This window comes from Oryzias melastigma, linkage group LG3, assembly GCF_002922805.2.
Source record: "Oryzias melastigma strain HK-1 linkage group LG3, ASM292280v2, whole genome shotgun sequence".
Lineage (NCBI taxonomy): Eukaryota > Metazoa > Chordata > Actinopteri > Beloniformes > Adrianichthyidae > Oryzias > Oryzias melastigma.
In genome coordinates, this window is record NC_050514.1 from 17257616 (window position 1) to 17280087 (window position 22472).

Here is a 22472-nt window from a genome sequence, read left to right on the forward strand (position 1 = left end):
GTTGTTGAGGTCAGATACAACAAATGTTTCCTCTTTTTCCTTCTTGTGACAATAAAATACAATAAATGTGTATTTTGGTGCCTCAAACGGTTGTATGTAATGTAATTTTTATCTAAACACATACGATCTAGATTTTTATTATTAATTTGGCATTTAAAACTATACATGAAAATATATATTTTTTTCTTGTTGGCACTTTTCATTTTAAGCACAAAAACAAAAAATCTATGGGACAAAATAACTTCAAACATAAAAACCTGATATTTTTTGGTCTTTTTTATTTGTGGTTAAAAACATTAAATTTTAATTTGTTTGAAGTGCTGTGAAAAAAATTGTTGTTATATGTTTAGTGCAAACAACACACATACTTCAATGTGGTTCACCTTCAGTCGATTGTTACTGACTCAAGTTTAAATATTTTTGCACATGTACATAAAAAGACAGAGTAGAGAACACAACGGGACAAAATAACTTCTCGATCAAATTTATACCTTTTGTACCAACTTGCTCGTATCTGTGATTTTCAATCAATACCACTGTTACTCTCATAACTAGATTGATTTTTCGTCTCTGCATCATCCTTTAAATCCTTGTATAACCTTAATAACATCCTCACCCGTCCACCAGGTGTCACCATGGGAACAGGACTGTCCCAAATGAAAATGAAGAGGGAGACTGGTGAATATCACAAGGGCGTTCAGAAAACCTAAAAAGTGTAGCATATAAGAATAAAACAACCCTGCATGAACACTGTAGTGGTAGTTTATAAGTGTAGAACTCATCCCTCTAGTTCTTCATTCAGAAATAGTTTTAGATTTCATTTAGAATGGATGAGCTGTATCTGTTTTTTCCACAGTGACAAAGTTGAAACTATAAAAACAGAAGATTTAGTGAATTTTTAACAAAGCTGACAAACTTCGGAACACTTGCAAATTATTCAACAGCTCTGATTTTTTTTTTTTTTGGTGTTTGTCTCTTTGCAAAAATGTCTAATAGCTTGCCTGCAGGATGCTCTGCTGTGCTCAGACCACTCCAAGGTTTTTCTAAAAATACCTCAATCGTGGATTCTTAGAAACCTTCCGTCCTCAAAGCACACACAATGGTCAGGATTGATGGATGCCAGAAGATGAGAGAGATTCTGTTTGCAGAAAAGGAGATTTAAGTTCTGCCACAAAGTGAGTTATTAGCTTGGTTCCTGGCCAAACGTTTCAAAATTTGGCATTTTTTTTCTTAAATCCATCTGGTCTCTTTGGATCCTGATTTGAGGTTGATGCTCAGTTTGTGTTTTTTCCACAGGGATTAAATTAGGTCAAACATTTGAATCCAGTCTTGAGTAATCCAAATGTTGTTTGCCAAACTTCCTGGATGTTTGGCCTCCTCATAGTAAAGAGATTTAGACTTTTTTTTTTAATGTATTAACTTGACTTAGGAGTACTTTTTGAGAAAAAATGGCTTTGATTTTATATGGTGGCTGAAAAGATCAGGCAGCTCTTGTTGATCTCTGCTAAAAACTGAGATTCACCAAAGTTCAGCTGCAAATTCCATAACAAAAACTGTGTTTTTCCAAAGATTTTATATGAAATTCACCCCATTGATGAGGAAAGTTGAGGGTGAAAGCTTAAAAAAAGAGGAACAAATGTAAAAGTTTTGGTTGGGATCAGGATTTTTTTGTAAATAGCACAAGATGACAAAACAAATGGTAAATGGTGCATACTTATACCGACCATTCACCCAATCACACGCACATTCACACAAGTTTAACTTTCAGCTCTGATAAATCTGATAAAGCATTCCCATTGGTGTTTTAATTATAATAACTAAGCAATTTTTAGCCAAAATTTTAAAAACCTGCATAATTTTCTCTTCAGTTTTCTCAGAGCTGCACTAGTTCATTAGAAATTTGCCTCTAAGTTGTTGGCAGAACTGTTGGCGCAGAGTAACCCCACCCCCACTTCCCGATATCCATCTGTTTACACTCTCTCCCACTAGCTTACAGCCCCTCACACCTCCAACCTAGAATTACATCTGCAACAAAAATAGAGAGACATTTTGGAGCTATACAGTCGTACCTTTTTGAGCCAGGTGCCAACTCAGATGAGGAAACGAAGACGTACATGGATCTATTTTGCTACAAGTGTATGCATCAGAATGAAGTGGAGCTTGTGGACCGTCTTTGTAGGTCCGATTTCACACTTGCAAATGTTTTCATTTTTTCGTCTGTTCCTGTTTCACAATGATTTGAATAAAGAAGTACTCAGAAATGTTATCTTAAGAACACAGAAGCAAAGTGCAGATCTTTTACCTGTGCACTTTCAACACAAAGAGTTGGATTTGAAGGTTGAGACTGTCAAAAGGAGAAAGAAGCAGGTCTGTAGATGTTGTATTGTATGACCTCACTGTTCCAGTAACATCTAAACAAGTTTGATAACACTTGACGCACACGACACGCAGCAGTGAGGTCTCTCTGTCAAAACAAATCACCCTCTGCAACAAAGAGCCTATGTTTTCACACGTACTCATCACCTTTGCACCCCCCCTGATCCTTGTGTTTCAGTACCGGGAACACTGTAACTGAGTGAAACCATCATCAGCGGGCACTTGTTTGTCTGAAGTCTGCCAGGCTGCACAATAAGTCCTCACCTGCCGGGAAAAAGGCCTGACTTGATGTGGCGCTCTGCAGCGGAGACGGGATCTGGAAGGTTCAGGATAAGTTCAGAGCTGATGGAGCAGATGAGATGAGATAAGAGCCTGCATTTGTCCAACTGATTTGACAGCATGCACATGTCTGTGTGCCACTGCGCTGCTGATAAGATCAGACACAGAGACAGACTGCCCAAATGTCTGAGCTGCAACCGAGTATGCAATTTCAGTTTCCAAAAAAATATTCAGGATCCTCTTTGTTTGCAGGATTTTGCACTGAAGCAGGTTAGATGATACACACTTAAGCAGGACACAATTTGTTTTTTTCTGGGTTTATTTCTTTTGTTTTGAGGTGTTTATCTCCTTAAATGGTATGCAAATTCAGCCTTTTCCTCTGGCCACTCCCAAGACTTTTCTCAGAATTGGAAGTCTCTCATCTCCGTGGCGAAATTGCACAAGCCTTCCACATTCCAAATATAAGAATATCTCTCGCCGTCTCACCCTTGCTCCATGTGTCCGAACCAGAGCCTAACGTCCAGAACCAATTCATCTGACTCCGCTAAAACATCCTTATCCAAACTGGAACATTTTATGGGATGGTGTGGAAAAAAATGACTTGCAGATGCTTGGTGTTTTTTCTCTTCTTCTGACTTCTGACAGTGACCTTGGAGTGTTTCTCATAGTTGAGCGTACTCCAGGTTTAGCTACACAGTGGGCCACTTACACTGGCAAGTAAAAAAAACATGAGGGAATCTGTTAAAAAAAAAAAAAAACGGATGTGAGGAAACCTGTTCTTCTATCTTCTAAAGCTCCAAATAACACCTTTAATTTAGCTTTTCCGTTCATGGATGAGCGGGCTGCGTTGGGATAAGCTGGATCAAGTAGACCCCCATGTGCTGCTGGGAGCTGACATCATGCTGATTCCAGCAGCGGGATGTGAGCCGGTGAGATCAGCGTTTTGGTTGAGTTTCGGAGCAGGTGCCCGCAGAGGGGCCCCCAGCAGCCTCCAATTTAATCGCCCACATCGCTGAGACGCAGAGGAAATGAAACTGCTCCACATAGTTTGCATTCATTGCAGCCAGAGGACTACATGGATAATAGGACTTAGAGGAGCAATGAAATAAATCAGTATCATGTGTCACTAAAGTATGTTTTTAGGGTCGACAGAAAGGCCAATCAGCATATTTCAAAGTTTTACTTTTTTCTTTTTTTTTCTATCAAACAAATAGCTTTTGGTGCAGCTGCACTCCAAGAATGCTGAATCCAAAAATCATCCTTTTTATGTGTAGTTTATGTAAGGCGCTAATCATTGAACTCAGATTGCAGCCAAGTTACACAAGATCCTCATGCATAGGAAATTCGCTGTTTGCATGGATAATACAGGCTTTCGTTAGTAATTTGTTCTTAGTGGAGACATCAATTGTAGAGGCTGTGATTTAGCCAAACTCATGTCATGCTTATACAACACTTCAAATGCTTACGAAGGTCATTCAAATCTGGTTTGGTCCAATCAGAGGCGTGCAGCGATGTGAAGAAGACGGTTATCAGATGTTGAGAAACCGCTGTTTCTAAGAAAAAAAATTCAGATCATGCCATTCCATTCATCCCAACCAGATCACATCCGCTACATCCATCCAGTTGAGTCCCTAATCTCCGTACCCAAAGCAAGTGGGCTAAATATGGAGAGGAATGGCAGATGATCGGCCCAGATGTTTGCAGGCAGCACATCTGCACCTGCTGCCCGCACCAGCCAGCTGCAAGACCTCTACTGTGGGAGAAACAGTCACCACATCCCTCCTAAAAAGATCTTCCTCTGACCTCAGCTTCCTGGGGTTTATTTTATTTTATTTATTTATTTATTTTTTTTAGCACAAACAATTAAAAGAAATGAACTTTGGCTCAAAAAAGTTTCGTTTTCAAACACATCTTCACTATTTTAGACTAAATTGATGTTTTTAAACTGATATTTTAGTCAGATTTATGCATTTCAACATAAAAAGGAGTAAATATTTTGACTTTTTGAAATCATACTTGAAGTATTATAGCCATTATGTTAATGTAAAAAAGAACAACTTAATTGTCAGCTTTCTAAAGGACCTTTAATTTAGTGCAATTTTACCCCCTTGATACCTGTAATTATTTCCAGCTTTTATTTTTAAAAAAAAGCTCACCTTTTTTCATATAAAGGCTAACTTAAGGACCTTTCCTGAAAATGTACTCAATGACCACAAGGAAAGAGATATTTCAAGTAAAATTTAATTTATTTCCAAAAGTTTAGTGGGAACACTAGATGGTACAAAGATACTTGAACATAAAAAGAACTTAAAAAATTGTCAAACATCTTTGAATTGTTTTATGTGCTTCTTCTTTCCTTTTTTTTTTTGGAATGAAGCTGTACAGATTGTAAAAAGTTAAACAGAAAAAAGGAAACAGATACACAACTTTAAAAAGCCCTTAAAGGACACAAAGCCTGTCTGAACAGCAACAACAACAAAAAAACCCACAACATTTTTAGTATTACAAAAACTGAACAGGCCACTTAGGTTTTTGCACCAACAAATAAACAAACACTCACTCACATCTGAATCCATGTTAGAAAAGTATATTCTTCACATACAGTAAATAAATGAAATGTCAGAGATATTTGCAGAAAACTCAACCACACTTGCACAGGTAAGCTTTTATTTAAAAAAAAGAATAATTTACATCACACTAGTCACATGTGTTATGCAACAGTCAATAAACATTCAGCAAAAATAGTGGAAACATGTTTAAATAGAAAACAAATGTATTTCTGAAGTCACTGTGCAAATTCTTTTGATTAAATCTGTCATGAGGAAGAGTCACCATCTAAAGGAAGGCCTTAACGCTGGCTGTCTGCATCTCTATAGACCGTCTAGTTCTGATAAGGAGTGCATACTTTAGCGCCAAGTGCAAACAGCTTTTTAATGTTGTGCATCAAACTGAGTTTCTGGCGGTTTGCATGTTCATCAAGCAGCGATCACTTTTCCATGTAGTAAAATACTTGATAGAAAATAAGGTTTTCAAGCTGTTTTTTCTTTTTTTATATGTTTAAAAGTTAAGCCACAGTTTTTGAATTGGTCAGTGATATTGCTTTAAAGTATTTACAGCTAAGTAGGATTACATTTCCTTGGTAGTGCATTTTCCCCTAATAACTTCAGCTTATCTTCACTTCATCGGAGGGAGCTGGCAGCCCAGCCGAGCAGTTTGATGTTCTGGCTGACGATGGCGGCTAAAGAGAGGTGATCCTTCACTATCAGCCACCATTTTTTTTTTTTTTTACTGAAGTGCTCCCAACACACCGATGCAGCCCCAGACTGAGTGACGTGTCTTTTCACTCCAGCTTTCAGGCGTCGGAGATGCAGCTCTGGATCTTGTCGATCCATACCTGAGCGCTCTGAGCGTCCGACGCGCAGAAGTTGTAGACTCTCTTGCTGGTTTTTAGCTGGAGGATTATCAAATACAAATAGAAGAGTTGAGTTACAATAAAAAAAAGAATCCAGATTTTCCAAGATTTTTCAAAGTTTGCAGATATTTTTATTGTCCTGACACAAATCTGCACTTTACAGTGAAGTTAGAAGCTTTGAAATAAATGAATTTCAGAACACTGGAGAGAACGGCACATTTTTTTCTATTCATCTTGAAAATTTTCTTTAAAAGTGATATCTTGGGGTTCCTAAAAACCTCCAAACCTCCAACATTTCTGATCTCTCATCTACTTGAAAATGAACAAGTCAATACATTTCTGATGGGTTTAAATTTTATTAGACTACCCAAGTCTGTACACATAGATGTTCCTTTGTAAATAAGCTTTTAATTTACTTTTATTTGTGCATAGATGTTTATGCAACTGTGTATGGATGTGTGCAGAATTATATCATTTTCAGGTTTTATTTTAATTACATTTGACTTAAGCTATTTATTGTTCAACTTTTTGTTCTCATTTCTCTGTCACTTTTTCTTACCCTGAAATACAAAAATAGTTTAAATAAAAATGCACATTTATAATTTTAATTAGTCCACAAAATGTTTCTTCATCTGATTAATTACATTTTCACATAGTTTATATATTATTTCTTTAAAGATAAATCAAAAGTCACAGCTAACATTAGCGTAGCAAATGAGCAGCGAGAAATATCATTTCTATCCAGCCGTACAGTTTAGAACCAGACAGCAGCTCAGTCGAGGAAAACAAAGATGTTCATGGATCTATTTGTCTGCAAGTGGATGCTACAAAACTGGAGACTTTGGCCCCACATATGGCAGCTTCTGCATCACAAACCCAAGCTTTTTCAAACCACAGGTTTTCATCTGATCCAACACTATTTCAATAAATAAATATTTAGAAATGCAGTTTTTATCTTAAATTATTTTACAAATTACTTCCATCATGAGAAAAATGCTACAAGAACAATTTTCATTGGAGTGTGTCTTTAAATATAAATATCTTGAATGTAGCTTTTCATTTTCTTTATGTTTTTCTGGTTCCCTTGCATGAAAAGTATAATAATGCTGCAAACACAAGATTTAAGGCAACCATTAACCCTCTATGGCTGGAATTAATTTTCATATATTTTTTTTGCAATCAAGTAGATGCTACATTAAGGAAAGTGATTTGGTGCATATTTGCATCACTAGGTGAACCCATCTGTTGATAATAATTATTAAACATACAGATGGAAGTATGTGACCTAAATGATTATAGCTTAGTTCAATTCTATTTATTTTGGTTAAAACATGTTGCCATTATGCAACTATACTTGAAAAAAGCAAAAAAAAAAAATATTTGGATGTTTCAGGCAGAAAATGTTTAAAAATACTGGTGTAAAAAGTAATAGGTTTGATGCATTTAAATCTTTTACAGCACTTTTTAGAAGGATGCTTTTTTTTAACCTCTTGGTCTAAAAAAGGAGGATTACCTAAGTAGCTGTTATGATAGTTTCCAAAAAATAAAGTATGTTAAAAACCTACATTTTTTATTTAATCACGTTATTTTTTTCCAAATAATCTGCTGTTCAGTATCATTATTGAGTTTTTTAGTCCAACATATTTGTTTTTATTTAGGGTCCAACTCAGACAACAGAACACAGATTATTAAACAGATTATTAATCTCAATATCCCCCCTTCCTATCATTCCAAAAATTAGATTTTTTAAATGTTGAACCTGTGAGGTGTTTGGTTCAGCTCATGACTGCCAAGCAAACGGTGTTTAAATGAGCCTAATGAAAGGTCACGTATTCCACAAATGAAGAAGTGCTTCAGCTTTTCATGACGTCACTAAGCATCTGTTCCCCAGCTGCACACTCCATTCCAAACTATTACAACCTCTTATCACAAAGGCCTGGAATGTGAAAGTAGGAGATGACAGTTTAAAACAAAATACTGGTGGGCCACAGAGCTGTGTGTTTGAACCACTAACTTTCATTTCACTCTATTTTCGGAGTAGGTCTAAGTAGATCATACTTACATCAAAGAAAGCCTTTTCGCTGATGTGCTTGGGGGCTCCTAATGAAGGTGTGGCGATCATTGCAGACTCCACTTCAGCCAGATCGATGTGACCCCTGCAGTTTGTGTCCTCGCCGGTGTCGTAGTATCTCATCTGTGAAGGCAGTTTCCTTAACTTTTGAGCCTTTTTTTTAATGTTTTCTTAATGAAATAAATGCTGCACACCTGATGCTTTGTAACGTCCAGCACAAACCAGCGGGGTTTCCATCCTTTCAACAGCGCTCCGCGTTTGTACAAGATCCCCTCGTATGACCTAAGAAGCAAAACGGTGAGATCCAGGAATATTTCAGTGTTTTTGTTTTGTCGTGCTTTGAATCTTAGCAATGATAAAACATTAGCAGAGAGTGTGTCATTGTTTACTGGAAAGTCTGAAAGACAAACAGAATTAGACAAAGATCAAGTGGCGTGTTTCGACAAGTTAGGCTCCCATTCTCTGTATGTTTGCATCTGTTTTCCAATGTGTTTTTTCTCTCGCATAGCTAACGGAAAATAAACTGAACTGAACGTTCTGAAACTTTAACAAACACGCTTAAAAACTTTAAAAAAAGAAGCAAAATTGTATGAAATCTTTTTACAAAGTTACACTGTGTTCAGATATTTTTTTTATTTACAACCTTAATCTTCTGATCTTATTTTCTTCTTAGAGCTGTCATAGCATTCTTTGTTATGAGAAAAGATGAGCATGTCCAAAGAAAAATCTGCAAATATTTGTTATAAAGTGGATTTTAATGACTGTTAAGTTTGAGAGAAAATATCCAGATATTGCAGCCAAGCGACTGTACTTTAACCTCTCAGTTATTGTAAAATTACACACTTCAACTTTAAGAGAGTGCAGATTTTTCTCACAAACATGACACACAGCATACCACAGTGATAAATCACCGTGGAACACTGGGCCGGCCCCTCTGAGGAAGCTAAGAGTGCATCAATTGTGAGCTTTCCCTTTGCCTCCACACTCCACCTGTTCTCCTCGCTCTTGGGGGTGAACTGGTTGTAAAGTGTTGCGGCGCGGCGGTTGACACCATTGGCTGTGGAGGAGGTGTGGTCGTCGGCCAGTCCGCTTTCCGGCAGGTGCATCATGGAGCGCCGATGGAAAGGCTGGATGTTGGGGGTGGGGATCAGCCCGGAAATGGAGGCCGATTGTTTACGGAGCTGCTGACACGCAGGAGAAAACGTTAAACGAGAAAGAGTGATAAAAAAAGGAAAAATCCATGTTATGTTTTCAAACATACATTCTCTTCTTGTTTGAGATCCTCCTGTATGCTAATTCGGACTCTTTCCAGAGTGGTCTGCCACTTCTCCTGGGTCTGGTTCAGCTCGCCTTCCAGCTTCTCGATGTCCTGCGTCACAAGTAAGAACGAAAAGTCACAGACGGTTCAAAGATTTTAAAACCACCATCCTGGACGCAAACTTACAGCCAGTAGTTTGGTGATTGCATCTGGCTGGGCGTGGCTCACGCTGCTGTAACACGGCCAAACTATCCTCCTCTTACTGTTGGCGATGGCGTCCGCCTCCGCCGAACCATCAGACCTCACGGCCATCATCTTCCAGTCGTAGCACGGTCCCGTCGACAGGGTCTCATCAGTGAAGAAGTCCCATTTCCTCAGACTCGAGACGGCGACAAACGGCTTCAGGACGGCCTGTGAATTTGAAAGCGTGGTGATTAATTTGTAGGAGCTAAATGCTAACAAGCTAAAAGATGAACACTCACGTCGCTGTCTGACGGCAGGTAGAGAAAGTTGAAGAAGATAGGACTCCTCCGGTGCATCCTGTTGATGCAATCCCAGATGCAGATGCCTTTGCGAGTCTGTTTATCACCTTTATCGTCAAACAGCAGCCCTGCCATGAATAACAAAGACAGACTGTTCATTTTAGGAAAAAATGCAAAGAAAAAACCCTAATTTAACCATTTTCATTCAATCTAAAGAGCTAACATACTTCTTCACAAACCAATATTGTGTTAAATTAAATAAAAATCCTTTAACTCTTCATGACAAATATGAGAAAAGACACAGCTGCTTCATTTTAAAGAAAAAATATCTGCATATATGGTGAAAAAACCCTATTCTCAACAAATAAAGCCTTAAAAATGGTAAATATTTGTTTTCCCAAAGTGAGTTAAATGTACACCTTTAATCGAGGACACTGACCGTGTTCCAAGCGCTCATATTCAGAGTCCAACAGGAAGTTCTTGAAGCGGTTAGAGATGTGATGGTAGGCCAGGAACTTTAGATAATACTGATTAAACTCGAACTCCAGGGGATATTGCTCCAAAATCTGCAGGGACATGAAAAGACGGGACTGTAAAAGCCGGAGGCTGAGAGGGAAAGTGAGCCTGTGCGACAGCTGAGATGTGTCTTTGTGTTTTGGCTTCTCATTTCTCCTGTGGATAAATCAGAAACAGGAAAGGACGTCTGGTGTCCTGCGAGGGCAGAGGTCAGGAATATCATCACCGGCAGACACAGTCGAGACTGGGCCAGCATGACTGCTGCTCCATTGTTCCCATCCAGAGGGGGTGAGGTGGCCGGCAAGATCGCCGAATATTTGAGGCCACCTGGGTCTGCTGGCAAAAACAACAGCTGTTTTGGAGATAAAGCTCTTCTATTTTGAGCTCTTGTCCGATCACATCTCCCTCTGTTTATAACCCTCCAGACCCCAGGACCCCCGCCAAAATGTCTTTGGTGCCAAAACTACACTTTCAAAAGACAAATGCAGAAACTATGTGTTGATGTCAGTGCATGGGAGTGAGGCTGCCGGGCCCCAGGAGGAGCACAGAAAAACCCCGCAGCATTCTCTCAAGTTAGCCTTTCAGAACGGACACAGTTTTTTGGCTCTCAGCTGTGAAAGCTTCATTCATACCGCCCCCCCGCCCCTAAAATCCCTTAGCACACCCAAGCCTTCCTAAAGACTCTCAATCCCCAAAACTGCAATTTTCCACATGCTGCTCTGGGCACGCACTGAAAAGTAAAGATGCTGAAACACGCGAGCACAGACAGCTCAATGCTGATCAGGGGGTTTCAGGGGGGGGGACATATGGGCAGCAGCCCTGCTGCACGCTCCCGGGTGCAATGTGCCGCTGAGAGTACGTGTCCAGTGCTGAGAGATGTGGAGCCAAATCACTGCAGAGCTAATGAGGATCTTTTTCTGCTTTTTAAAGAATGTCATGATCTCAAGACACAGTTATGAACGAAGTGAAAGTCACTAAGGGAGGGGAGCAGGAGGAGTCACGCAGCACATGTGAGTGTGTTCTATGAGGGGTGGGGTTATCACCTGGTGCACGCAGTCCAAGAACTGCAGGAAAATGGGCGTGAAGCCACTGCCCTGACTGTTGGGACTCAGGTTACTCCTTTGGCAGAATTTGTGGCCGAAGGAGAACCATTCTTTGTCCAGGAGAACCTGGAAGCCTTCCAGAGTCCGGTAGAAAGGATCGCTCAGCAGCTGCACCAGAGACACCACCTGCACAGAGAGGAAAAAAATCCCTAAGAAACAGCAAATAGAGATGAAGCTAACATCTTATCTTATTTTATTGTTTTGTTTCTGCATGACACCGCAATCCATCTTTTTTTAATATATGCAACAATGTTTTAAGTATACATAAACATGATTTAAAGTCCCATTTGATCATCAACTATTTTAAAAGCATTCCTTGAGGTCTTTTTTTTAAATATAATTATGCCATCTGTAACCAAACAAAACAAAGCAAAAAAAGGGGTTGTTTTCTAGGATATAGTTTCTGCAGAGCGGCAGTAGTTCATCAGAACTTCCCCGAGTTGTGGGTGACGCAGAGCAACCCCACCCGGAGTGTTTTCTATGTCACAAATACGCCATTTTTTAAACTGCATCTTTTGTCTGCTCTTAATTCGCAACAATTTAAATTAAGAAATACTCAGAAATGCAATTTTTAGCTGAATTGTTTTTAAAATATGTCCTCCATCATTAGAAAAATGCCACAAGAACATGTAAAAAACACCATTTTAATCAGGGTGGGCCTTCATGAAGTGAATCTCAATATTTCTGTCAGGTATTCAATCATTATAGAAGCAAATACACAAAAAATGACCAGATCGACATAACTGGACAAACTGGAATGTGCAACTTTCTTGCTCAAGGTCTAGATTGTCTAAGTTAAATCAAAGCAATAAAAAGAAAAAAAAATCTTCAAAATGTCAACCTTTTATGGATGATGTAATTTAAAGAGGATTTCAAAATTATGGACTTTTTTTTGTCTTTGTGTGACCTACAGGGTTTATTTGACATTTCCAAGTTATTTTTTGTTAACACATCTCTTAAGAGGGATAAACAAATCCTGATATTTGTGGATAAAAAAATGGACGTCTCATCATCACAGAAAGCGGCAGCTGTTTCACAACAACTGTGCAGGATTTGGTCTGCTTGACTATGATTTACTGTTTAACAAAGTCTGTTTTTTATGCTGTCAGGATCCCTCAGCCTTTTGTCTACATGCAAACAGGCCCTGCAAATTATTTATCATCTGACTGAACAGCGCTCTTCGATTTTTGCAATCCTGAAGCACACTTCAGGCACACTTGATGTCGCTCCACAGAGCAAAGTGGAGAGGCATTTGTTGATGCAGGCTACGCAGCTGGCCTGCTCGCCTGTCTACATCTCCACAAACAGGACTAATGAGGCCTGACGCGTGTGGAATGAGCAGGAAAAAGAGTCTGCAGGAACATCCAAGAAGCTCCAGTGCAGCTGACAGTAAATCGGATATAAAACTGAAGCATGGGCGAAGGAGGAAAAGAGGACCTGAAAAACAGAGAGAAGAAAGACAGCAAAGGCCGTTCTTCATCTTGTCTGTGGGGTGTCGATGGGGCTGTGAACTCGGAACATGTGGAGTCCATTTGCCCGTGCGGCTGATCAGAACCTAGCACGTTGGGGCTGGTAACCTATGGAGAGGGATGCTCAGGGCCAAACACGTGCCCCACAAGAGAGATCTGCAAACCGTGCTTTTAAACAGCAGCCCAGGGCTGCAAAATCCCCATAAACACATTTGAAGGACGTACGCTTGTTGCAACAAAAAAAAAACCATGGACCTTCCCAGGTCAGAATGGAAAACATGAGCTCATAAAGCAGACGTGCAGCGAAACACTGAGATGCAAACAATCGATCCGAATTCAAACAGAGCCTTTGATTACATACCTACAAAATCAAAACCACAAGCGTCTGGGATTGGGAATGAACAGGAATGAGAAATTTCCCGCATATCTGCATGTCAGGTCAAAGTGACAGAACTGATTACAAGATGAGCAGGAAAAACAGCGATGGCAGATTTATGATTCACACATGGCCCCCTCAGATGTGTGAAGATGCTTGTATCTGCTTTTGATCTCAGCGGACGAGGCTGGAACAATCAAGTGTGACACGACAGGATTTTTCAGAACAGTTATATAAACTAACTACTGTCAAAAACACAGCTATTCGTCTGAATCCGCAGGATGTTTTTCTTAAGTCATAATTTATGCTTATTTAAATAAGAAAGAGTTGCTTTTTTAAAATAAAAAATCCTGAAAGGTTGTTCTTCTCTGCACAGCTGCTTGCTTGTGTGCACATTTGTATCAGAAAGTAAACAACTCTTACTGCTCTGGTTTTGGCATCATAAAATGTTTGTTTTATCTTAATTGTGACGCTTAAAAAAATAGACGTGAGTTTGCATCTTAAAAGAACAGAATTCACTCTGTAAATCGATCAAATCCTCAAATGAGACTTAATGAAAATGAACTGGGTGAAGCAGGCTGCATAGTGGTGTAGTGGTCAGCAGTCTAGCCTCACAGCAAAAAAGACCCAAATCCCAGCTGGGGCCTTTCTGTGTGGAGTTTGCATGTTCTCCTTGTGCATTTGTGGGTTTTCTCCAGAGGACTCTGGCATCCTCCAACAGTCTAAAACATCCCTCATAAGTTAATTAGTGACTTTTCCCCTAGCTGTGCAAGTGTGTGGCCCTGCAACAGACGTGTAAGACATTCGCCTCTTATTAGCTGAGATAGGCTCCAGCAACCCTTGACCCCAAAAGGGATAGAGTGGGTGCTGAAGATGGCAATGAGAGAAGATGCATCAGTGAGAGGCTAATCAAGGCTAAGGAAAGAAAATCTCATTATGAATGACAAAACTTGCAAACAAAATTGATTAAACTCTTGTGAAAAAGCAAAACCTTCAGGAAGATCAGGGACACATCTGCTGCTCACCTGAGTCTCAGGTAAACAAATACAGAGTTTAATTTACAAAAAGTTGAAAGATGACTGATATGAAGCTGAGTAGGATCAACTGAATAATATTAGAGTAGATACAGAAGGTGCATTTTTCTCACTTGTGTGGTAACATCCCAGCCGTCTTCCAGGCTGACCAGAACCGATGAGCCGCTGTCCAGAAGCTCCACCAGAAACAGCGCCAGCTGCAGGATCTTGTGAAGCTGTTGGTGGGGGAGTGATAAAATAAACCCACTGTGAATACATCACTGTGTTTGGTTGACTAATAAATGACTTTCCAAAGTCAACAGCAGAGTATGTCCGGTTTGGCTCCTGGAGGTCAATGAGATGACCGGCATGCTGCTACCATGATTGAGTTTCTCTTGGGAAACTGGCTTATGAGAGATTTTCTTCACATATTTTATCCGTGATGATAGCCTCATACTCAGGACTGCTGAATCATTCTCACACAGTCACTCTATTAAATAATAAAGCCTGTGGTGGTTTTTGTTTGGTTCGTTTACCTGCTGCATCCACTCGGACTCCTCCAGGGCTTTAAGGAAAGAGTCTTCTGAGTCGGATGGGGTGGAGCTGGGAGCGCAGGCCCTCAGCAGCTTTTTAAAGGAAGCCTTCGCCTGCCTCGTGTCTGCAAACTCCACCGGCACCAGTTCACAGTTGAGAGAGGAGTCCACTCTAAGGCCCTGCAGGAATTTAAAAACATGGAACTTACAAAAGTATAAAAAACATGCAAAACAAGCAAGTGTTTTATAGCTGATCATCATGTATGTTTAGGATATGTAAGATTTGTTTCACATATTTGATGCACAATCTCATTCATAGGTCTCCTCACCTTCAGATGCGACTTTTCCCCAAAGATGTAAAGAGCCGCCTGATGCTTGAGAAGCTGCGCTTGCAGGCTGCTGCTCCCTGCAGGGGGTGCCAGATCCTTCCCTGCAAGCTTGGCGCCCACTTGTGCCATTGACGGATGCTGACTCAGTCTGCTGCTGGAGCGCAGGCTGGCCCACATGCCTGCAAACATTTGCAAACAAAGGTTTAGACACATGCGCGGAAGCTGGCTTGTTTGAATGCCACTGATGTACACACGCCGTCAAATAAACTCAAGACTGCGTGATGAACGGTGCTCGGCATGCCGACCATGTTGACGTGCACGGCAGTTCAACCGGGATTATGTAAACACCTTCATTCCTTCCGCCCCAGCAACAAAGCGGTCGCCTCTAAGAACCTGATGCTTTGAGATATTAAAAGCAGAAGTTGCAGGAATCTTCGGCGAGTCAACAAGTCGAAAAAGACATTTCTCTGAAAACCAGCATGCAGCAACTTCTAAACAGTGTGAATCAGGAAGGATGTGATTTTTCACAGTAATGCATTGCAAATAGATGCCGTTGTCATGCGTTGGGCTATTAGCTGCAACATCTGTAACCTGATTTCAACAAGTCAGTTACAAAAAAAACAGCCTTGGATCGTTTAGGATGAAATTCTTCTCAGTACAAGAAAATACTTCAACAAGTCTACGGGTTTGTGCCGAAACTGAAGCCAACATAAATGCTGTCTGCAACTTTCTTCACAGATATAAACTGTTGCGCCTAAAAATATGATGCGATGACAAGAAGTCATGACTGAGCGTCACAGATGACTTCCTCAGCACTAATTCACTTCTATTCACAGAGTATTTTTACTCTGAACTGCAGAGTTGCAAAGGCTTCTCATGTGATTTATCAATTGTGTGTCGTGACAAACAGCTTTTTTTTTTCTTTCCAACCCTCAATCTGGACTTTGGTTTCTAACTGACCACAGCTGGCAATGCTGAGGCATCGCATCAATAGGAGAAAAAAAAACACAATAGAAAGAGTTTTCTGGTTTGTGAAAAACCACAGCTCCCAGAAGAGATTAGTACTACGATCCATAAGATGTGAGAGGCTTGCAGCCCGTTGCGGTGACCTGGTTAGTAACCATCTGCAGGGAAGGGGGCTTAAAAAAAAGAGCAGAAGATGGGAAGGCTCGACAGATGTGTTAGAAAGGGAGAAACGACCGGCAGTTTCACCATACCTTGATCGAGGATTCTCTCCTTAGCGGTGGGCTTTGGGTTTGAGTGAGTGAATAGTTTATCTGTGTACTCAAGCACTGAGAATGAGGGCAAAATATTATCAGCGTCATACCGACCACTACAAGATTCTATAAAGATAAGGTTTGAGAATAACTCTGATTTGTATAAATGCTTAATTATTACTGCGCATGCTTACTGATTGTAGTAGAGATGACCAGGCTCTTGACCATTGAAGCATGCCCACCTCAACACAAGCTGCAGGAATCTTAACTTCTTTTTAACATATCTTTTTGCTTCCCCTCTTTCAATGTAAATTATTTAAGCTATTGTAATTTTTACTAAGGGTTAAGCAGTTGTTTAACCCCTTTAATCTTCTAAAAGAAAGTAGACGATATAATAGGTTAGCCTGGCAAAACATATCAAATATACTGAACTTTTTACTAGGGCTGGGTATCGCCATTCATTTCCACAATCAATTCAATTTGATACGCAATAGGCTGGATTGGTTCAATTGATTCAGATTATTTTTTTAATCCACTCATTCATTTCAATTCAATTCAATTTTGAGTTTACATGGCTAACACATTTATACAGATTTGTTTAGAAATACATTACTAATCTATACATATATATTAAAGATATTCATATTAATCTGATACAGCTCACATTCTGTAAAATGTTTTAGTGAAATTATAATGAGATTGTTAATACCTTACAGTGTTATGTGGTTTCTCATGCAGAGAAGCTCCAACAATTGTTCAGCTTCTCCTGGAGGGCGTTTCAGTTTGGCCACTAGGTGGCGATCGCCCTATAGCATTACACCTTATTCCAGAAGAAGACGGTATGAGCAAAAAAGGTGTTTTGGATTACAAATGGTTACTTTAAAAAATGTTTCATTAAAAGAGTTTGGAATTTCATGCCTGTGAGTTTATAATGTTGTTCATTTAGTCAGCAATGTATGTTTAGGTCGACTGAGCATTAGCATTAGCTGTCCTATGAGAAATCCCATTATACGTTAGCATCAAGCCAGAGGAGTTTAGCTTTATGGAGCAGATCGATTTTTATTTTTATGGATCGATTATTTATCTATTAAGCTTAGATCAATTCAGATCAATTTATTGATTTTATCAACCCAGCCCTACATCTTGATCTTTAAAGACCCACTACAATTATCTTCAGATATATTTCAAGAACGTTCTTTGTGGTCTTTTAATAATTATTATGTCGTTTTTAGCCAAAATCAGAAAACCTGTTACGTTTTCTAGGACATAGTTTCTGCAAAGAGACAGTGGTTCATCAGAAATTTGCCTCTAGGTTGGTGTGAAACAACCTCCTCCCCTCCCTGTTGCTGAGAGCTCTCCCACTAGCTTACAGCCCCTCACACCCCTAACTCCACATAACCAGTGCAACAAAAAATGGTGAGGAATCCAGCCGTAAAATTCTGAGCCAGATGCTAAAACAAGCTAGAGAAAAACGAAGACCTACATGGATCCAGTTGTCTATAAGTAGATGCATCAGAATTTTTAATTTTCTGTACATTTGTCCTCCACCACGGGAAAAATGCTAGAAGAACATGTTAAAACACCAAAAACATGATTTTCCTCAAAAAGGGTCTTTAAAACCCAAATTCCTCAATGAAAATTGAACAAAATAATCTTATCTTGCATATTTGCTTACTGGCAGCTCAGTGGATGTAAGACAGTGGAGAGTAACCCCCAAAGCATTCTGGGTCATGTATCTTCGCTTTCAGTACTTTGCTGAGTCAGTCTGGATAAAGCCTCAGCCTTTGACCTCTCTGCGAAGCAGTGACTAACAGCTTCGACATGCCCAGTCTCCGAGTCAAAACACTAAGTTCTGTTATTGCTCCTCTTGGGTTCACATTCCAATACAAGCAGTCACAGTGGTGTGTCACCATAACAGAACGGCGAGTTTTCATCTGAAGGAAAAACTTACCGCAAAGCTCGCGTGTTGGGAAAACTATGGTTTGTACAACAGATGTTATTGAGTTTTCTTGCAAAGAACCGTAAATCCCTCTGTTTCCACTAATAAATAGTCAATTAGCATTAATACTCTAAAACGATGCTGAAAGCCACAGACCCTCTCAGACGATGCAAATTCCAGCACAGCCTTTTAGTCGAGGACACAAGATTTGCAGGTATCTATCGTTAAAACGGACATTTAATATGTTTTCCTCCGTCTTTGGTTTTTTACGATTCCTCCAGTTTACGTAGGAAATGCCTGTTTCACCTATTTTGGGGAAAGGGTTGCTGGCAAACTGATGGAGTCACCTAATCTTACTTTAGTAGAGCCACACACATTCTCTCTGCTGCCTTTAGAAATCAGAAGTCATCTCACAGATGGGTTTAATTATTTTACCTGATAGCAGGAGCAACACAGGTTTATCGAGTGGGGAAGGAAACATTAGGAATCACTCACCTCCTCTGGTAAAGCTATTTGAGAACGGGATCTCTAAATGGACGGGAGCCATCTTTGGCATTCTGGATGTTCTTCTTTCACTCCCTAAAGAAAAGAGAAAATAAAGATGAATGCATGTATGCTGCCTACTTATTGGAATACTTGATTAGTTAGAGTTTTACTACAGTATGTTGAGGGTAAGTGAAGGCGGGAGATGGATGGGTTGTCCTCTTATTCTCACATAACCTTTCACTGTACACACTTCCTTTGAACTCTTATTATTTATCAGATTTAGCCTTCCACACAGTCCCTCTCTTTGTCTCACACACATAAACAGACTTTGTAAAGCAAAGAAGGTGCATCATAACTGCTGACCAACAGAAACACAGAAAGGAAGCGATGACAACCTGCGATTCAGAAAGAAAACGAACATAAATAGATCGGAGGAGTGCAAGTGTGCACTTTTTGTTTTTTATCAGCAGGAATGAACTTTGTGCAACCTCTGCCTCCTTTGCAAATGAAATTGTGTACTTCCCACGGCAGAGCCGCCGCCACTCAGACGCAAATTAAGGTCGAGGGAGGGCTCTGGAGAAAGGTTTGACTGAATAAAGGGCTCATGTGAATACAACACATTCATGTGTTTCTGTCAACTCAAAACAGACGTGAATTATCCATAAATGTTGATTTTAATCATAGCTAAAACAAAAAAGTATATCATTGAAGACAAATTATTTAACTAATTAGTCTCACTGCGACTTTTGAGCTCATTAAGTTCATGAATTGCACAGACAGCTCTGGTGAGGCATTTTAGATGTTTGTGATTAGCCGGACGGACTTGCACAGAGCTACCAGACTTTCACTTTGTTTGGTTTTGACAGCCCTTTCTCATGCCCCCCGCAGCAAGCAGCGAGCATCAGTGATAACTGATAACGCTATCGGCCGAATTCCACTTACATGCTCTGCTTTCAGCGACTGCGCAGGCAGGCCCATGAGGAGGGCGCGCTGGGAAAGTCCATCATTACCGCTCTTCTTATATCACAGTTCATAAAATGAATTAAAACACTACAGAAAACGACTGAACTTCAAATCTATCAAAAGATGTTGGATGCTTTATGAACTTCATTAAAAAGGTATAGTTTTAGGTAAACATTATTGATATACAGTGGGGCAAAAAAGTATTTAGTCAGTCACCAATTGTACAAGTTCTCCCACTTAAAAATATGAGAGAGGCCTTTAAGCTTCATTATAGGAATACCTCAACTATCAGAGACAAAATGAGAAAAATAATCCAGAAAATACCATTGTCTGATAGTTTAGGTATTAAAAAGTATTTGTTTATTCAAATAAATATATAAAAATAAATGTAAAATAAGTATTTGGTTACCTACAAACAAGCAAGATTTTTGTCTCTCACAGACCTGTAACTTCTTCTGTAAGAGGATTTTCTCTTCTCCATTTGTTACTTGTATTAATGACACCTGTTTGAACTCATTATCTATAAAAGACACCTGTCCACAAGCTCAAATTCCATGCTCCACTACGGCGAAAACCAAAGAGCTGTCTAAGGACACCAGAAACAACATTATTGACTTGCACCAGGCTGGGAACTGAATCTGCAATAGGTAAGCCGGTTGGTGTAAAGAAATCAACTGTGAGAGCAATTAATAGGAAATGGAAGACATACAAGACCAATGATGATCTCCCTCAATCTGGGGCTTCCTGCAAGATCTCACCCTGTGAGGTCAAAATGACCACAAGAATCGTGAGCAAAAATCCCAGAACCACACGGGGGGACCTAGTGAACGACCTGCAGAGAGCTGAGACCAAAGTAACAAACACTACCATCAGTAACACACTACACCAGGGGTATTCAAATCCAGGCCTCGAGGGCCGGTGTCCTACATGTTTTCCAACCAACCCTCCATTGAAGCTCCTTATTGGCTAAACATACCTGATCCTGGAAATTAGCAGCAGATAAGGCAGGATTTCTGGAAAACCTACAGGAAGCTGGCCCTCGAGGCCTTGATTTGGGCCTCTCTGCTGTAGGTTTTCCAGAAATCCTGCCTTATCTGCTGCTAATTTCCAGGATCAGGTATGTTTAGCCAATAAGGAGCTTCAATAGAAGGTTGGTTGGAAAACATGTAGGGAACCGGCCCTCGAGGCCTGGATTTGAATACCCCTGCACTGCACCATCAGGGACTCAAACCCTGCAGAGCCAGACGTGTCCTCCTGCTAAAGCCAGAACATGTGCAGGCCCGTCTAAAGTTTGCTAGAGAGCATTTGGATGATCCAGAAGAAGATTTGGAGAATGTCCTGTGGTCAAATGAACTCAAAATATAACTTTTTGGTTAGAACTCTACTGTTTGGTGAACGAATGCTGAGTTGCATCCAAAGAACACCAAACCTACCTACAGCATGGGGGTGGAAGCATCATGCTATGGAGCTGTTTTTCAGCAAAGGGAGCAGAACGACTGATCCGTGTAGGAAAGAATGAATGGGGTTGTGTATTGTCGGATTTTGAGTAAAACCCTCCTTCCATCAGCAAAGGCATTGAAGATGAAACGTGGCTGGGTGTTTCAGCATGACGACATCCCAAACACATTGCCCGGGTAAAGAAGGAGTGGCTTTGTAAGAGGCATTTCAAGGTCCTGGAGTGGCATGGTCAGACTCCAGAACTCAACCCCAAAGGAAATCTTTGGAGGGAGTTGAAAGTCTATGTTGCCCAGCAACAGCCCCAAAACATCACTGCTCTAGAGGAGATCTGCATGGAAGAATGGACCAAAATACCAGCAACAGTTTGTGAAAACCCTGAGAAGACTTACAGAAAATGTTTGACTGCTGCCATCGCTAACAAAGAGTATATAACAAAGTACTGAGATGAACTTTTGTTATTGACCAAATACTTATTTACCACCATAATTTAACAATAAATTCTTTAAAAATCAGACAATGTGAATTTCTTTATTTTTTTCTCATTTTGTCTCTCATTGTTGAGGTTTACCTATGATGAAAATGAAAAGCCTTTCTCATTTTTTTAAGTGGGAGAACTTGCACAATTGGTAGCTGACTAAATACTTTTTTTGGATACGTACATTAACATGGTTTATTAGGAATGTTGCTCTTTGGTTACCTGGTGAGAGCCCAATGAGGGAGCGGTTGGTCAGTGTGTTATTTCCATTCATTTTGAAGTAGACGGGGATGGAGTTGAGGATAGCTTGCAGATACTTCTCCTGCTCAAGGCTACTAGAAGAATCCGAGGATGACGCGGGGGCTGAAGGCAAAACATGAAATACAAAATCAAATCAAATGACAGATCTCTTCATAAAACACAATAAGAAACACCTTAAAGGTTAAGGTTCATTCGGACAGGAAGCTCACAGGTTGAGGAGGGGTTCTGCGACTTGAACAATCCCACCACACTCTTGCCGTGAAAGCCTCCGGAGCGCAGCAGGACTGCTTTGGTGCGGGGATGCTTCCAGCACAATACAGGCAGCCGGTTGTGTCTGTAGCAGCGGGCCACTTTATACAAACTGCTGTCTTGCACAGCCTGAGGAACAACTAATAGTGCAGGGTAGCTGAAAACAACAACAAATACAGACATTTCAGCAACAAAAATACCAACAAT

At 40.2% G+C, this 22472-nt stretch overlaps 1 protein-coding gene across 5 annotated transcripts in view; it reads right to left on the minus strand.

Moving 5' to 3' along the window:
* Positions 1-4880: 4880 nt before the first annotated feature.
* sbf2 (SET binding factor 2) overlaps positions 4881-22472 on the minus strand; it is an 87263-nt gene continuing 69671 nt past the window's right edge. For 2 of the 5 annotated variants that reach the window (XM_024295213.2, XM_024295211.2), the window contains exons 27-42: positions 22226-22422; positions 21978-22118; positions 18869-18952; positions 16435-16509; positions 15218-15396; positions 14892-15068; positions 14490-14591; positions 11438-11623; positions 10318-10444; positions 9879-10006; positions 9583-9807; positions 9400-9507; positions 9129-9322; positions 8333-8420; positions 8130-8261; positions 4881-6106 (exon numbers count right to left, since the gene is read on the minus strand). In XM_024295213.2, the coding sequence (XP_024150981.1) occupies positions 6008-6106; positions 8130-8261; positions 8333-8420; positions 9129-9322; positions 9400-9507; positions 9583-9807; positions 9879-10006; positions 10318-10444; positions 11438-11623; positions 14490-14591; positions 14892-15068; positions 15218-15396; positions 16435-16509; positions 18869-18952; positions 21978-22118; positions 22226-22422 (2242 nt within the window). In that variant the 3' untranslated portion in view covers positions 4881-6007. The remainder of the gene's footprint in view (positions 6107-8129; positions 8262-8332; positions 8421-9128; positions 9323-9399; positions 9508-9582; positions 9808-9878; positions 10007-10317; positions 10445-11437; positions 11624-14489; positions 14592-14891; positions 15069-15217; positions 15397-16434; positions 16510-18868; positions 18953-21977; positions 22119-22225; positions 22423-22472) is intronic. The other 3 variants (XM_024295212.2, XM_024295214.2, XM_024295215.2) reach the window with 3 other exon arrangements.